Source organism: Dreissena polymorpha, chromosome 14 (assembly GCF_020536995.1).
Source record: "Dreissena polymorpha isolate Duluth1 chromosome 14, UMN_Dpol_1.0, whole genome shotgun sequence".
Taxonomy (NCBI): domain Eukaryota; kingdom Metazoa; phylum Mollusca; class Bivalvia; order Myida; family Dreissenidae; genus Dreissena; species Dreissena polymorpha.
Window position 1 is genome coordinate 50,700,109 of NC_068368.1, and position 19,514 is coordinate 50,719,622.

At 33.5% G+C, this 19,514-nt stretch overlaps 3 protein-coding genes across 4 annotated transcripts in view; 1 reads left to right on the forward strand and 2 right to left on the reverse strand.

The window, feature by feature from the left end:
• LOC127858961 (uncharacterized) overlaps positions 1 to 19,514 on the forward strand; it is a 75,501-nt gene that overhangs the window by 25,034 nt on the left and 30,953 nt on the right. The window lies entirely within an intron of this gene.
• LOC127858964 (neo-calmodulin-like) overlaps positions 1 to 19,514 on the reverse strand; it is a 92,818-nt gene that overhangs the window by 17,116 nt on the left and 56,188 nt on the right. The gene's annotated exons all lie outside the window — the stretch shown is intronic.
• LOC127858960 (uncharacterized) lies at positions 3,030 to 10,011 on the reverse strand. The gene is made up of 4 exons (XM_052396325.1): positions 9,476 to 10,011; positions 7,916 to 8,605; positions 7,300 to 7,487; positions 3,030 to 7,060 (listed from the first exon to the last, which is right to left on the reverse strand). Exons 2-4 carry the CDS (start codon positions 8,598 to 8,600, stop codon positions 6,110 to 6,112), a joined length of 1,824 nt encoding a protein of 607 aa, XP_052252285.1. The 5' UTR covers positions 8,601 to 8,605; positions 9,476 to 10,011; the 3' UTR covers positions 3,030 to 6,109.

Consider the following 19,514-nt stretch of genomic DNA (forward strand, 5'->3'; position numbering starts at 1 on the left):
GATGATTTGTTGAATTTTGGTCTTTAAAATATGTATGTTTAAAAAGTCTATGAACTGGGGTATTATAAATAAAATTATGAATAGGTTATATTATATACTAGGTCAATCCCACAATTCTTTTTCTGATTGAAAGCGTCACTTTGAATAGTATCAGGCGTTTAAGCACAGTGAAATGAAAACTATTGTTATACGCATTTAAGGCCAAAATATTTTGTTTGTTTCCACTCACCTCTCCAATTAGTATGGTAGGTCGATTAGCACATCATTTATTCCTTTATTTTTCGTTAAATAGTATCAGGTTATTTCCCTTTTTGTTAAGTATTTTTGAATGACAGACATCTTCCAAATCTCTTTACGTCATATCTTAATATGTTAAAGTTACCTTTGCGAGTTCAATTCAATTCGATTTCAATAATGATACAATGTAGTAGGAAATCTTAACTTTTAATCTGGAATACACACACAAATTAGAGTCAGCGCTAAAAATTATGGTCGGTCGGGTGAGTGGCAACAAATAAACTTTTAATTTTATGCCTAACAATCACAGTAAAGTTTATCTGTTTAAAGGGAATATGTCTTTGTTAACCCATTTATGACTAGCGTCTAGAAAAAAGCATTGACAAACAGCGTAGACCCAGATGAGACTTCGCATGATCTCACCAGGATCTGCGCTGTTAGCTTAAAGGAATAAATATTCTAAATATAGAAATAAATTTACTAGATATCCCTAATTTTGGAAATAAATTGATCCAATTTAGAAGGATGGGAGAGTCCACTAGGCATAAATGGGTTAAGTTTGTGTAAATTTACGTGTGTACACTGATCAAGTAAACAATGCGAATTAGCCTCTGCAGTTACATTATTCTACCAATGTTTTGTACTTCTTCAGCCCCAAAATTAGACAAGAGCACCGCCTTGCGGGTGCAGACCGCTCATCTATTTTCTTTTTAAAGATGAAGGGACTCTCAATTTCAATCACGAAGGAGAGAGGGGTGGAGTGAAGAGGGGTGTAAAGTGTGGGGGTGTGGACATTTATAACATTATCTACCAAAAAATGCGAAAAAAAAATGCAAAAAAAAATTTTTTCGGGGGGGGGGGGAGGGGATTCTAAGGTGCGATGGTTGGACGGTATTTCAAAAATAAAATAATAAAAATAAATATTTGTGTTTTTTAACCGTTTCAAAAAAAAATTGGGGGTGGGGGGTGGGGGGGGGGTATAGTGTGAGGGTGTGGTGGTCATTTGTGAGATGATCTTAAAAAAAATAGAGGGGGGATTCGGGGGGGGGAGAGGGCACGGGGGATTGTTTGGGTGGAGTCTATTGTGGTATGTCAGGTAAGAGTAGTTTTGTCAAAGTATCAATCAAATCTAATCATAAATAAAGAAGTTATTGCAATTTTAGCAAAATTTAAAAATTTGACCTTGAGAGTCAAGGTCATTCAAAGGTCAAGGTAAAATTCAACTTGCCAGGTACAGTAACCTCATGATAGCATGAAAGTATTTGAAGTTTGAAAGCAATAGCCTTGATACTTTAGAAGTAAAGTGGATCGAAACACAAAATTTAATCTTATATTCAAAGTTACTAAGTCAAAAAGGGGCCATAATTCCGTAAAAATGACAACCAGAGTTATGCAACTTGTCCTTTTACTGTACCCTTATGATAGTTTGCGAGTGTTCCAAGTATGAAAGCAATATCTATGATACTTTAAGGGTAAAGTGGACCAAAACACAAAACTTAACCAAATTTTCAATTTTCTAAGTATAAAGGGCCCATAATTCCGTCCAAATGCCAGTCAGAGTTACATAACTTTGCCTGCACAGTCCCCTTATGATATTTAAGAAGTGTTGCAAGTATGAAAGCAATAGCTTTCATACTGTAGGAATAAAGTGGACCTAAACACAAACCTTAACCAAATTTTCAATTTTCTAAGTATAAAAAGGGCACATTATTCTGTCAAAATGCCAGTCAGAGTTACATAACTTTGCCTGCACAGTCCCCTTATGATAGTTAGTAAGTGTTGCAAGTAGGAAAGCAATAGCTTTGATACTTAAGGAATAAAATGGACCTTAACACAAAACTTAACAAAAATTTTCAATTTTCTAAGTATAAAAAGGGCACATAATTCTGTCAAAATGCACGCCAGAGTTATCTCACTTTGCCTGCCCAGTCCCCTCATGATAGTAAGTAAGTGTACCAAGTTTGAATGCAATAGCATTGAAACTTTCTGAGAAAAGTGGACCTAAACGCAAAACTTAACAGGACGCCGACGCCAACGCCGACGCCGACGCCAAGGTGATGACAATAGCTCATAATTTTTTTTCAAAAAATAGATGAGCTAAAAATAACAACACTTGACTTTAACTCACTGAGACTCTCATATGAGGCCCCAAAACGCTGAATTATTCATAAACAAACTTTTTAAATTATAAATTACTTTACAAACAACCTAAAACCATCACACAACGACACCTGTTTGATATTGTATTGACACATGGATTTAATATATTCGGGCCACGCACTGTGAAAAGTGGGTTTAATGTATGTGCGTAATGTGTAATATATATATTGACAAGTGTTTCGTCAAGCAAGCTTGCGCTGACATACTTCAGGGTGTGATTGGTCTCGTTGCACATGTCTGCAAACGTTATGCAAATGGTTTCGCTAAGCTGCCAAATATTAGACAGGCGATATCAAATGCGTGACGGTCATATAAACTATATTTCATGTAATAATTTAAAACAATGGCCTTATATTTGCAACACATGCAATGGAGTATTCTATTTCGTGGAGGGAAATTACTTTCTACGTTGAACAAATTCATGTTTATGAAACATCGGTACCCAATTGATGAAGGTGTTCATGCGTCTAAAGGTAGTTACAGCCTGAGATCTGCATATCTTCGAAAAAGAACCTTTATAGTCTTTATAGACTAGATTAGTGTTTTGATGAACTTACAATGAAAACCAGAAATGCTTTGGTAAAACAGCATTGTGCTTTAAAACACATACTATTAAAAATAACTAAAACGCATATAATTATGCCAGTATTATATGCTTCTTTATTGAGATGATTGCATTTCGTTATGTTTGTAGACATGTACATGAATATTATATAGGTATAGTGATGCAAATATTGACTGATATACTTGTATATTCTATATCAAGTAAGCTCATACAAATCGCATGTTAACCAAGTAATACTCGTAATAAATGACAAACGGTAGCAGTTAGGGAAACACCTTTTACGAAAAAAGTTACAGGGTGCTAAAAAGGGAACAGGGTTAGGGCAATATTAAGAACAGAACATATTTTATTCACGTTAAGAAACGTTTCAAATAATATTCTTTATGAAGAATTGTTATATATAAAATGGATCTAATTATGGTCTGTAGGTACTGACTTTTAATTTTCAGTACATACATTCAACAAACATTATAACGCACCACTTACTAAATAGTCGCGTACAGCTATCATATATTATACCATTATCAACGCTTTTTGTAAAATATTCTTAGCAAGTTTCATGATAATTGGGTTACACGTTTGATTCTAAAGTATTTAATTATAGCTTTTTTTTTACAAATGACTGGACTCATTTCTAAATCAATGGTAAAACAACAACAACAACAAAAACATGAGCATACCAAGTTTCATAAATAGTGGGTAATACATATGGGTTGAATAGTTTTCACAATCGTTTTCTGAAATTCGGACAAGGCACCTAAATGTTGACACCAAGTGCCCCAGTAACGATCTCGTAAGAGATATTATGGGACAAAATGTTATGACAAAGTTTCGCGAAGATTTTTCAATAAATGTTACATCAAGAGTTTTAACAGTCTTTCTCTTAAATTTGACTTAGGATCTAGCTTATATTTCAACGTGACCCAGTTTCAAACTCGGTTGAGATATAAGTTCAAAGCATGTTCGCAGCAAGTTTCATGATCATTTGGTAATAAATGTCGCCTATATAGAGTGTTAACAAGTTGTTTTTTTATAGAACACCCAGTAATCCATTTTGGGATTCCTCATGACCGTTATCGAAAAAAAAACATTAGTTCAAATCATGTGACTAAGTTCCATAAAGATTGGGCAATTAACGTGGGGTTTTCTTTCAATGGACCCAGAAACCTAAAACTTAAACCAGATTATGTCTGACCCGGTAAAGGATTGTCATATAAAATAGGTCAAAACATGATACATACACATGATATATTCACAATGTTACCTTACATAATCAAAATAATACTAAAATTGATATAACCACAACAGGATGAATATTGCTCAACACAAACTAACTTAACGTGCACGCAAACATGTTAATTTAAAGTGCACGTTATATCAAAATTCATTCTTCTATAAACATTTTAGAATGCGTTGTGTGCACTATTTTGGCACTTATTCCAAATATATGTAAATTGTATGCACAAACAATATCACGTGTGCAAAATTGAAAATGAAATGAAATAGAATAATCCTCAATCAGTACGGAACACGCATTATATGCTTTGAGGTTTTGCATTTTTACTTCATTATTTTATAATTTAACTTATGATTATAAAAAGAGTTTAATGTTGACACGTGTATTTCTTTGCTAAAATACTGATAACAAGATCTTCGTAAATACAAGTCACAATTAATGAATTATGTACTCCATATGAAGTAAATTATATGTATTGCATGTGAAGTAATGTACAATTCACGAATACACGAACTGAAATCAAGAGATCACCAAACGAAACATTTAAATATATGGCACATTAAAAATGTCATACGAAAAGCGATTGAAATGTTTAACTAGCAAACAAAATAAAAAAAAATCATGACCAAATTTATATACAACGTTTAATGTCGTGTCCAATAGTACGATACTTGTAATCTCAATAAAGTATGGGTATAAAAATGATAACTAGAACTAGAATACCTTCCTCTCAGCAGTTCAGTATCAAAACGGGTTTATTACAAAGCAAGTTTTCTACATGTTTCATCTTGATACCTCATAGTCAAGATATGCATTGGACAACTTTTCAACAGGAGTTCTCAATGGACAAAAACTCATTATGAAATCAGGAATTATGGTAAATTTGCACTGCACTTCCCCTGATCGAGATGAAGCTACAAATAGAGCTTGAATTTTATACCTATTATGCTTTCCAAAATAAATTCTCTGGACAAAATGTATGCATGAAAACTACTCAATAACAATTACTATTAAAATATTGAACCGACAGTAATGGCTACTGTTTACTTCACATCCACTCAATGAGATATACTTTGATTAAGTTTTAAGTTTAAAACCTCTTATTGTTTTCAAGATATGCTACGGACAAAACTTCAATACATTCATATGCTAAGGGCAATAACTGAAAATATATGGAAGCCAAAGTTTTTGTTCATGTGCACTGTACATACCAATGAGATCTACCTACCTATACAGTTTCAAGTTGGTACCTCTGTTTGTTTTCACGATATACTCCGGACAAAATCTAATAACACAAATAGCAAATAGCAACAACTTTACACATACGCGAGCAAAATGTATGATATCTGTGCACTTACCAAACGTTTATTAGGTATATCTACCTTTGAGGTTTCAAGTTGATACCTTTTTCAGTGTTCAAGATATGCACCTGACAACATTTATGCAAAACAATAAACAAAAGAGGTTTCATAAAAAAAATATGAGAGCAAGATTAATGGTTCTTGTACATACTCCTGTTCCCTAAATGTGATCTCCCTATATTTGAGTTTTAAGCTGTCACCTAAGTGAAGGTTATATTAAATGCATGCGTATGATATAATTTCCATATATAGCAATTATTATGCATAATTCTATCAACATAAAGTAGAATGAAAGAAAAGAAATCTCTTACAAACTGATTTGTACATAGCCTATTTGTATGTCCTACGCTAAATAATTTTAATTTCATTTGCGTTAATTACGGAATATGCAAAAAGTAATTTGTAGCAAACAATAATTTTACCAGTACACTTTAAAATATACACTTAATTGTATTTACATTGCGATCAATAAAATTGTATTACCAATAAGTAGTAACACACAGCAAACTAAAATTGATTGAAATACCAAACATGGGCTTTCTATTGTTATTAAATACTGTTACACAACCTGAACGTATCTTGGTATTTGTCTGCCATGTGTTCAATCCCAGACTGCAGGTCACACGACACGTACATTTTTGTATTTTCATCTGCCGATTCACCGTGATATGGGTCCTCTCCCATTAACATTCCAATCGCATGTATAAAGTCGCCATCTGGCGTGTCTGCACAGACAAGCGAACCACTGTCTCCAAAGGTAGCCAGTTTTGTACCAACAGAGGCGCCATCCCTCTCCTCATCATCCGAGTCGGGATCCTCAATGCCAATTATGTTTTGAATCGTTGCACCAAGGCGTCGATAATATTTCGGCGTAGTTATTTTGCCCTTACCAGGTTTAGAATTCACCGCCCACAGGTGAACCATAAGTCCATTCAAGGATTCTAATTGCTCTCGGTTTCCATAGTCATACACTCTGCATGGTTTTTCAGCGCCGGTCGAATCTAATAGACTAGGTTTCGTTATTGAATCGACTATTAGTCGCGCAGCTGCAATATCGACCGGCAACAAGTATTCAAGATCATCTCTTCGGCGCAAAGTCTGGGCGATAATTTTGTTGCCGTTCGTTGATACTTGTAAAACATTCTTCTCCTCTTCGTCATCTAAAACATGTTTAGCCGATATAAGGCAACATTTCTCATCTTCAGACGTCCCTTTCCAAGCAAAACCGCCAAGTGTTCCGCGCTTAGATCCTGTTGTAATGCAATCTCCGACTGTCTGATCGCCATGCGCATATTTCATTATTTCGCTTTTACAAAAACGAAAAGTGATGTCTGGTATTTGTTTGTTCCGAGATTGAAGGAACTTCACAATTTTGGATTGGATCTTGTCAATAGAGGCCTTATCGTCTTGGATTGAAGAATTCAAATTTACTATCAGTGTGTCTAGCCTGTATCCAACTCCAAGGACTTCAGGGACTTCTTTGAAAAGTTCATTCGCAACCTATTACAGGAACAAAACCAAAAACTTAAGTACATTTTTGAAATAAAAAAAATAAATATTTTAATCGATCGGCATATATGTCTCTGTTAACTGTTGACGTTGTAAATGTTCTTATAACCATGTTAATGTTCCACACACATGCTTTGTACATACTAGTAATTAAAAGCTAGCTTGTTAAAACGATATTGTTATGACTGTTTGTAGTCATGATAATACATTTATATATGCAAAAGGCAAACCTCTTCATCGAAATGTTGCTGACGGTCACGGAGTTTTGGATGTTCGTCTTGTGGAACCCTGCTGCGCTTGAACATGGTTCGAATTTCAGCAACGGCTTGCATTAGCTTTGGTTTCATCTTAACAGCGGTCTCGACATGCATCTTCATATCTACACCACTATTCAGACTCGCTTCGACTAGTTTTTGTACTGGTAAAACATCGAATAAAAAATTAGATATGTTGGTTTTAGTCCATGTAATAATATTTTCTAAATTCGTGCGTGTGATTTTGTTCTCGGCTTAAGATCATTTTAATCCATTGATACTTAATCGAAAGATCCTGACATTTATTATAACTCCGCTGTTTTAAGTTATGTTTAGGTTAGTTGATTATATAGCACGTTTAAATACCCTTTTGTTATTCAGTTTTCCAAAAACTATTTGTATTAATGTTTAAAGGAAATCGTATGAAGATACTTAAAAAGACAATTTCGATAGGGACTAGCCGAGCATTAACGGTTTCTCTATCAAAGTACACATCGTATTATTTCTATCTGATATATCCCTGTTTGCTATGTTAGATGAAATCTACTGAAAACACATATGTGAGGCGAATAACATTTAAAAAGGTACTCACGTGCTTCTGGACTAGACACTACCCTGCGTAGTGTTAGTTTTGCGAACGATGCCACTGGACCTGAGGGTAATTGCTTGATCTGGATATTTTCCAAAGCACGACCTAGATCGTGTGTGTAATCTGTGTTCATTTCTGCACTTGTGATGCGATCCAGCAGCTCGGTTTTGTAACGCATGTGAGAAAAGACGTAGCGCTCCAACATATTGCTGATGTCTTTGGCAAAGTTTGCATGATTTGAAACACAAATGTATATATCCTCGTACTTAGAAAACGTGCTACCAACGTGGTTATGGTCATTATTGATCAAGATTGTCAAATTTCCAAAGTAGTCCGGCAAATCATTGTAACCGCTATACTTCGTTACATAAACGGTCGGATATTTTTGATTATTAGGTGCTTTATCAAACATGTCCTTAGCCTTGGCATGGCTGACGGTGTCGAACTCAATATTATCATCTATTTTGTTTGGAGTGAGATGTTCCTCTTCTATCAATGGATGACCTTCAGTTTCTAGAATGTTCACATAAACAAATCCAAATGGTGGCAGTGCTTGGTTATCCGTGAGTCCACATTGTTTTGTTAACTTATCAAACTTCCGGTGCGCACGTTCGACTTCTGTTACAGCATACTGGAAACGTGGATACAGATGCGGACTGAGCTTGTATCGGCGTAGTCTTTCGGCCATATTTACTGAAATACAAGTTTTTAGCTAAGATACATCATAAATCTAATTTGTATTTTTAAGGTTGAGTTTTATTAGGTTTGACCTCTTTTTATGAAATGAACGCACATATTTTTTGACACCGTTAGGTTTATGTTTTTATCATACCACTAAATTGGTATCTGCCTGATATAAAGCTGGCTGATATATTTTTATCACGTCAACAGGAAATTGTGACATCAGTAAATGTTTTGAGGTAGGTACTAAGATTAATTGTTTATACCGGTCATAACACTGAAGTTTATTATTTATAAGTTTAAAAGTTGTAAGGGGGTGAGTGGTATGATTAACACAAAAAAAGGTTACTGCATGCTCGTTTTGTTATATATCAGGCAGCCTTCTGTTATTATCTATACACCAACTGTGTTTGATTGTATTTATATCGCGTTTATGTGTTTATTAAATTAAGAACTGGCCTGATTATGAACAGAACACAGGCAAACAATTAATTACTAAGTTGTATGCGCTGAGATTAATATAATCAAACTCACAATCAAGAGAATTTATTAATGTTGTCGGCAAACTTTTAACGTGGAAAACGTTTTGTGTAACACAAAAATGTGTAATAAGGTCATGCATAACAAAGAATGCAGAAAGTGAATAGCATTATTCAGCTCCGTAAAACAATAAGGAGAACCAACTATACTATTGTACTACCATATTGAAAAATTAACTTGATCAATGTGAACACTTAGTTCAAAACTCATCTAACTAAGACATAACTAATAAATCAACACAAGATATTAATAGAACCACCGTCATTATCTGATCTTGTACAACATTTCAAAGTTGTGTGTCTATCTCATATAGTCTGTAAAATACAGATATTTTCCTTTTACCTTATGTTGTAACTTCACATGAAAATTAGCACTCAGGTTATTGATCGTAGCTGATTATTACCGGTTGAGTAACTTCATAGGCAATCCTTTAAAAATAAATATAGAAATAATTAATATATACACCATCCACGAATATCACTGGATTTTATTAACGTACACTTACATGCAATAGTTTAAACGTTAATTACATAAACACACACCCACACTTGAACATGTAACACGAATATATCGTAGTTTCCATTTCAAGATAACAGATTAAGCTAACCGGCGGACAAGTCAGCTCAAATCACGTGACCTGCTGTGACGATTATGTCGATAATGCAGAGCTGTGTGCAAAATACAAGGAAGTTTACAACTCCGTTGAGAGGTTAAATACATTCAGTATGTTAGTGTGGTTCTCGCTGGAGGTAAACGTTTAAAGCCCGAGCTCGCTCATGGTGTATACAGTCTAGATAAACATGTGTAAGAAGTAAACTGATCATAGTGCATTCGATATCACCGAATGAATTGTTAGGTGTTACATACCATGATATACAACTGTGTGCAAGTAGGTTAACATAAACTGCAAAATAATACTGATAAAAACATGCAACAACTCAACAACAAGATAATTTTAACCAAGACAGTCATAAACGTAAATAAAATATATAATTATTTGTTAAGCCAATTTGATAATCGTTTGAAGTGTCGCTGTATAAACTCACTGCCAACAGATTTAGGTGCGTTAATTAATACAGAATTGAATGTTGAAGTGTCGCTGTATAAACTCACTGCCAACAGATTTAGGTGCGTTAATTAATACAGAATTGAATGTTGAAGTGTCGCTGTATAAACTCACTGCCAACAGATTTAGGTGCGTTAATTAATACAGAATTGAATGTTGAAGTGTCGCTGTATAAACTCACTGCCAACAGATTTAGGTGCGTTAATTAATACAGAATTGAATGTTGAAGTGTCGCTGTATAAACTCACTGCCAACAGATTTAGGTGCGTTAATTAATACAGAATTGAATGTTGAAGTGTCGCTGTATAAACTCACTGCCAACAGATTAAGGTGCGTTAATTAATACAGAATTGAATGCCAATCGAATGGTCAAATTTTCTAAATGCACACATAATCCAATTCTTAAAAGTATACAAATTACTTTATCATTCTAGGGATTTCAATTTACACAGTTGTTAAAATTGATCTGCTCAGATACAATTATGCGGGTAACTTGAACACATACGAGACAGAAATGAACACAAGCCTTCAAAATTGTCTTCAAGTGAATGTGACAATCAGAATGTAACTGCATTCATAGAATTAAATAACTGTTTTCTTTGTCACTTAACCGTAGCAAAAAAAACAATGACGCTGATCAACATGGTACCATCACTCTGGATCAGCAGACGAGTTATGCCTATCTTTCGGAGTCCGGATATAGCGGATGAATCACGATTGATGGGACCATGTCGAGCATTACGTGCTATTATGTAGCTGATGATTGAGACTATGCAAACTATGAGATGGTACACTTCTGAAAGTTTTGAATACATAGGCGAGGCGAGAAAGAAATGCTTGTATGACAATAGATATACTTATATGTACTATGATATTGTATCAGTGTGTAGGTTAAACAAACAAGGTATGTGTTGTTTATTAGTGCATTTCACCCTGAATCGTCTTCATGGCACCGTATACATACACCGTATGCGAGTATTGTACTTGCTTTTCCGATTGGAAATATTGGCACCACATGATGGCTATTATTTCTCCTTAAAGAAACGAACGTAAGAAGTGTGCTTAGCTGGAGACCCAAATCAACCATAGCCATATAAGTCTCCGGAATAAACAGTCCCGTATAAGTAAAACATGTTGTCAGTGTGAAATAACGCATGCGGTCAAACAACTATAGGCATTACAGGTATACAAAGACAAATTCTCCTTGAAGTATATCATGCCAAACTTTTACATTACACGTCGCATGTGGTCATAACCTAATGATCATACCCAGACAAGTCGTTCTTAATACAAATGGCAAGCACCTTTCAATCTTAAGAACTACACAAACTGAAAAACTTCAGTTCAGCTACCAGGTAGCGCGTTTTTAAATTGATAAACATCATCCAATTGATTTTAAATAATATTTTTGAAAGGGAATTCAATGTTAAATTAATTTTTAATTGATCATAACGGCCCATAAATAATAATAATAGATGAAGTATGGAAAGTCTAACATATTTTTACTTGATTCTTATTATTTGAATGTGATTCAGATTATGTAAATGATACTTAAGTGTTTGTTACACATATACGAAATTACGTATATTAAATAATTGAAAAGAAGTAATTTAGCATGAGAAACTATTATTTTTTATTACAGAACATATTATGAAAAAACCCTCAAAACTTTGAAATTTTTTATTAAAACCTTTCGACTTACAGTGTCAGTGATATAAGTATCTATTAAACATATGTAAATTATAGTGAATACAAACCAAAACTGAGGTATCATAGAGTTTAATTTACACACACACACACACACACACACACATACAAAAAACGCACAGGCTGAAAAGAATGAACTTGGCGTAAGAAACGATAAATTGAAAGTCACTTACATTAAAAGTGGTTCCACATTTTACAAACACAACATATAACTTTTCGGCATTTAATTTAAAGGTATACATTTATATAACACAATGAAATCTCGTTTGCTTTGAAGTTTTTATCATAAGTATTCCTCTTAAAATACATTCAACACACTTGAAGTGTTCAAGTAATGCAAACACTTTCGTTTCCGTTGTTCTTTTATTGTATATTTAATCTATTTTTACTTATCAATTCAAGTTTATTATATGAATCATTATAAAAAACAAAGTCCAGGAAAGTTACATTTAACACTTTGTTACACATCGTTAACAATAGGATTCCACATTGACCTCGTTTGAAACACTCGACTGTTTCGTGATACTTAGGCTTAGCTATATTTGTATATTGATATATCCTTAGTGATGAGATATGTGCTTATGTCGTCACCATATATTGATATTAGTCACTTAATGCATACATGCAGTAAATGTACACGACATTATGTAATAGCAACACACAACACAACAATTTAAGATTTTTCAACTAAAAGAACGTGATCTCCTCAAGTGCGATTTGGGTTTGTAAAACAAAATATAAATAAATCCTATTTACCTTTATTAAATGTTAATTTCAATATAATATGTTCAGACGAAAATTAAACAATTAGAACAACATAAGTTAACAGGTCGCTCTATCAACAATTAACTAAATTAAACAAAAGGTCAAGTAAATATTTAAAGCAACACGCTATGTAGAAGTTGTTTCAAAGAAAATTTAACCTAAACATTTTTAGATCTTTATGTTTTTCCATACTTGCCTAAATTATTTGATTTACATTACACGTCTATTAAAAGTTGTTCTCTCATAAGACTTTATTGTATGATTGCGCTATTTCTGAATGCATATATTAGTTCTATCTAATTCACCATGTAACTCAACACATTAGATTGAAAAATCGGCGAGAAGCTGTTTGTGTTCAAAATGTTTAATCTGAAATGCATTTCAACGAAGGAAATTCGGATGAATCAACCGTGAAAGGCCAACATTTATTTGTATTGAATCGTTATCATTAAAACAAACCAATTATAGACTATACCGCAAAACGACTTTTGGAAAATAAGAAAGCGTTCGACGGCAGATTCTGAAATAACAACGGCTGCCATTGGTATACACACATACATTCTGTATGACAGTTCTGAAATAAAAACGGCTGCCATTGGTATACACACATACATTCTGTGTGACAAGTCTCTTAAAACGAAACCGAACGTGTACACTAATATACAAAACTAAATGATAGTGACAATCATTCTTATTTGTCATACAGCAAATGCGTAGTTTAAAGGGTGACACATTTCCACAGTGTATAAACCAATTGTATCATCCCAGGATGTTGCGATGTAATTGCCATGACGAAATGAATATTTGGCATACGTGCGTTGCTAGAAAGGTAAATTATTTTCCTTTTTTGTCATTATGATGGTCTTCAAGCAGTTATTAATATTCAGATTTGAATGCAGATTTCTCAGGCATGCTGTTATGAATTGTATATATTAAAATAAGGATGAAATGGACAGATCACAGAACATCTCGTCAAATTGTCATGATCTAGTTTTGAAATCTTTGTTATACCGGCGTTTTAACGAATAACAAGAACTATTTATACATCAGATGTTAGATTAAGAATGTGCACTTTCGATCAGTACAACGTATGTTTTAGGGATTCTTTCTAACATCAGATATATGCATTTAATACTACACACGTGTGCTTATACTTCTGTATCAATTATTGCATTAACTGAATCAATCATTTGTATGAGTATAGCGATTATTATGTATCAAATTTTGGGATTTTCAATATGTGATTGAAGTTAACATGTCATTATTTCGTCCTCCTAAATGTTTAAACACCTACGAAACAGTTGCATTCACTTCATTGATTACCTATGTTTAACACTGGCGGTAGTCTTGATATGAAACAACGCTAGAATGTGTTATCCATCAATATTAGCTGGCACACACATGCATGTACAAGTGTTGGTTAATAAAATGAAGAGTCTGTTGAGATTTTGTTATACTCTATGCGGTTTTAGAATATAATTTGCAAGTATTTCTGTTCGTTATTTCTTTCAAATTTATTTTAGCTGATACTTCGTTCTATATTAATATGCATTAATGATATAGCCACTGTTGCATGGCCTATAGTACTACGGGATTTCAGTTATTCGCACACGTAAGTGTACACTATTTACATGTGCCTTTGTTTTGGAAAAATAATGCAAATTCTAAATCATCCAAACTCAAGGTTACCCTTTCATTATAAAGTTGAATTCTAAGTCATCCAAAAATCCAAAATCAAGGTTACCCTTTCATTATAAAGTTGAAGAAAAATATCGTTTATTGTTTCACAAGGTTACCCTTTGATTTTAAAGTTGAAGAAAATATCGTTTATTGTTTCTCTCTCAGGTCATACGTAATTTCACACATATTGCCAGTTCGAACAGTGTATGCTGCTGCTGGTGGTGTTGCTGTTGCTAATGATGATTCCAACTTCACTGAAGATAATGATGGTGATGATCATCATGATGGGAGTGAAAGTAATTATTATTTTGGTGATTTATATTAACTCTCTGCATTTCTTTGGAAACATTATTAAAGAACTAAATTATTGATATTTTACAGAAAAATGGCGGACGAGTCAATGGCTTGTTTTTGGCTTGGACGGTAGTTTTGCTACGGTAAATTGCACGCCAACCCGTATGAAAACTTTCTCTGCTGAAATACCACTTGACCTGCGTAAAAACATGTCCCCCATCAGCCAACCAAAGTTTCAGTGGTGATTCTTGTTCACATTTTGAAATTCGTATTGTTTCTGTTTCATTATTTGGAATAATACTTGAAGATTTTAACCCTTTTGGTAAGATTTAAAAGTCTTTGGAATACGATAATTATTGTTTTGTTTGTAGCACAGTATTTTGATATTTTTATTTTCAGGTTTTTACTTTCATGTTTTGATGTGCAGTGATTAATTGTGTTTCCGAATACGCTTGTTGAAAAATCACAGTAAATGCAGTGGAATTCTTCCATTGTGCCTAAACAGACAATATACAAGCCTCAATCAATTATTGTTAATCAAAATAAATGATACAAAATCATCAAAATCGGCATAGATTTATCGCAATAATTGATACAAAATGCATATAATGTAATCGCAATCAATGATACAGCATCACTGCAATATATGATACAGTCATTTTAAAAACTATCTCGTGTATTTTAATCAATATTTTAGTATATTTAATATGCCGATAGATTATAAGTTATTTGACTTAAATTGCAATATATTACAAACAGAAATATGTATATTTCGAAACAGACTTTAGACAAAAAAGGATATTTTGGCATAGTGCAACATGTGTTTTCCAGTTTTCTTCGGTGATTTTCAATGTTTTCATAAACAACAACTTCTTCGAAGCGGATTTATACGTTCTCAAGGGAAACTTAATTCTCTACGTCATCTAAAGTACAGAGTTTACTTACTCTTTTGCAGTATTAATCCATTGATTCGTATCAAAATTAACAGCGGTATGTAAATATTGCCGTTACGCCATGGCAATCACATCGCAATATCCTGGAATGATACAATTGGTTTATACACTGTGATTTCGTGAACGATAACGATGGGGATCTTGACAATCAATGTCGGTCTCCTTTATTTCTTTGGCCGAAAAATAGTTCTTTATTATGCTGCTTAAATTCAGTTTTCAGGATGTTTAAACGACAAGAAGAATTCGAAATGTTTTTCTAAATTTAAGCTTACGTTTACAAGTAATTCAATCTATTGAAAATCACTTTCGAAGTTACTTTTTATTATTAACGGTATCGTGATGTATTTACTGAAAACAATACATGTCGGTAATGTGCGCAGTACCGTAGAGCTATAGCAAAATTTGTGTAACATATTTAATTTAATATTTGAATAGGTAATGTTTTATGAATACGCAGTGCGAGGTAACCCATTTATGTAGGTGTAATACACCTACATAAATGGGTTACCTCGCATATTAACTACACCCTATACATACAACATATAATGTTACTGCCCACTCAAAATTAACTACATGGGAAACCAAGTATGATTGTATGGATGATGAACATGTGTACCAATCTTTGATTCTGAATGTTAAATTTGTTCATGGTTGTACACATAATTCTGAATGTTTAAACTGAATTTCTAAAACTTGTTAATGAGGAGCTTTTTGTAAATAAGGGTATCATGAAAGTGTCTATGAAGAGGAAACATACGCGTTTAAAAACGTTACTTAATTTATTACAATGAGAATTTAAAAGTAATGATGACTTTGTCATTAAGTAATGTCAGAAAAGGATTTAAGAAACCAACTCCTTATGTTCTAGTCAACATAATACACAATAACATCATTGAAAAACGTTGACATAGCTAGGCCTATTGATTGATTGGATCACATATCATAACATGCATCTACGTCAATAGCAAAATATAGTTTTGATGTATCAAAGTTTATTAGTCTAACAAAAAATACACATTACACGAGTAATAACTCCATTAAAATTGTGCACTACATAAAACGTCCAACAGACAGAAGGAAGGATGGTAAACCAACCCAAAAAGTAGACACGTAACTACGAAAAGCTCAGATGTATGACGAGGAGTCATCACTATACTTTAAATTATCGGTTTCTGTTTTCTTTTTTATGGAATGTCGAGTACCAACGATACAAAATGAAAAATGGAAATGCACAGGGTAACATATTTATTAACAGCTCATAAGTACCTTGGTTGGTTTAAAAGTAAAGTTTAACAAACATAAAAAGCGTTTTTGATGCAGAAACCGTGTCGTATTGTAGCGTCTATGCGGTGCTCATTTTGGTATACCAATACCAGCGGCTCTCAAAGGCTTCACCGAAACACGGTTTACGCAAATAAGGCATATATATTACCCGACTATGATGTCCTAGTAGGGAACACGATATAAATATAATTTCTAGTATCTATCTAAAATAATTATTTTGATAAATAAACTGATTCTTTCACAACCACACACTACGATTATTCAAACATTTTATGTTAAGCTTTCAATTTACGCATTAATGTTTAGAATGAAGATATTTAATTCCAAGTAAAAAGCAACATGATGTAAAAAGGCTTTGCAAAAAAATGTCAAACGTTAGCAAAATTGAAGTTAAGTAGTGTGTGGTCATTTAATATAATGACCACGAGAGGTTTTCCTTTTTGAAAATGGTAAATTACATCTTATCCAATTAAATTCAGTAAACATGTTGTTTTTCGTACATGTATGGAAATACTGTTTCCAAATACGATTTATATACTTACATTTGTCAAATTAATATGTTTTAGTCATACATTTGAGCCTTACAGGATGGTAAACCGATTCTGAATCCGGATTGCACTAAACCCCTTTATTGTCAAATACTTGAGAGAAAAAATAAACATGAAACATGCTATAAAACAATGATAACATTATACAAAAGAGTTTATTTTAGTTTACAACGATGCTTACATTGTTTTAAAAAGAACGTATTTTAGATAAAACAAAACGCTTACCAAGTGTAAGAAAACTCTAATCCCTTACATGCACTCCATGCAATCTGCTCACCATTCTTATCAATTACACATTATGGCACACGTCAGCCAACGATTGTAAATCAGTACAGCTAGCGCTTATATTTTGTCATTCTTATTTTATTACATGTTTAGTTCAAGTCGTGTACCCATTTACTACCGCACAGTACATTGTATACCCAGTGTCTATTCATCTGAGTTTAAAACGAGTGATTTCTAAATTGAGAATGCACTCTTTTCACAGCTCGTTCACACATGGATTTCAGTAAACTATTTTTGCTATTGTGTAACTAAGTCTTTAAATAATTAAGACGAATGCCAATTGATTTGCACCTCTGTTAAAGGCGATCCAACGGACATTCATATAATATTGATATTACATGATATTTAAAACCAAGTAGTTTCAGTGAAAAAATAGTTTTGATTCATACCCGCTTCCCACAGCAATCATAATTTGCCCTCCGCTTTTTATCCCCCGCCAAAGGCGGAGGGATATTGTCTGTCCTTCCATCCGTCTTTCCGTCCTTCCCTCCGTCTTTCCGTCCTTCCGTCCGTCCGGCACTTTTGTGTCCGGAGCTATCTTGGAAGTGCTTTGGCCGATTTAATTGAAACTTGGTATGAGTATATATATATATATATATATATATATATATATATATATGGATAAGAGGATGATGAACGCCAAATGGCATTGGCATTGTACACCATCCGTTAATAATGGAGTAATGGCCCTTTGTATCTTGAAAAAAAGATTTTTTGGCGAATTGCATTGAAACTTGGTATGAGTATATATATTAATAAGAGGATGGTGCACGCCAAATGGCAATGTACACCATTGAATAATAACGGAGTTATGGCCCTTTGTATCTTGAAAAACTGTTGTTGTTTTTTGTCCGGAGCCATATCTTGGAAGTGCTTTGACAGATTTCATTGAAACTTGGTATGAGTATATATATATATGAATAACAGAATGATGCACGTTGGCATCGTCCATCCGTCCAGTCAACTTTTGTGTCCAGAAGTATATTGGTGGGGGATATCAATTCAACGAATTCACTTGTTTATACCGGTGTTAACTCGAAACTTAGTTCCGCTTGAGTTTTGAAACCTTTAATTAACCAGCATAAAAAATAACACATTTCTGCATTTTTCGAAAAACAAGTATCCGGATTTATGGTTCTTAAAGATTATTTTTTTGATATTGTATCGCGCAAAAGTTCAAAAGCTCTGCTGCTAGAGTGATGAAACGTAACATAAATATTAGCCTGCGTGTCAACTGGCGCATCTGTGCATTTAAGACCAGTTTGTTTCCGACATAAGCGTAGCCATTGCCTAGTGCAAGAAAAACATCGTCTATCAATCGTGTCGCATGTAACTCGAACATTATTGTGACTTCAACGTTTAAACTTTACACTCAAGATTTGCGCTCCTGTGTTTGTTGCCTTTACTTTCGGGAATTTATGGCCTGTATGCCAAAATAAGCAACTAGGATGTGTGTGTCATTACCTTTTAAACTTCAACTGCTTGTGTGCTGAAACTTTATATTCACATCAATCACCATGTGAATGTTTGCAGTTTAAAGTCTCTCCGCTTGTGTTTGTTTATTTAATTATATATATATATATATATATATATAGTTTTTAATAATGTGTACGATTGAACAATACATGTACACACAATTGTACAAACGATTATTGTTTATGTTATTTTACTATATAATTTTAGCGATTCGACATTAACAAGTTGTCAACGGCTTCTTTTTTAAGTAATGTATGTCATAGATATGTCACATACAATAACTTGTTGAACGGCAAATATCCAAGCACAAAAGCCACAGTAAC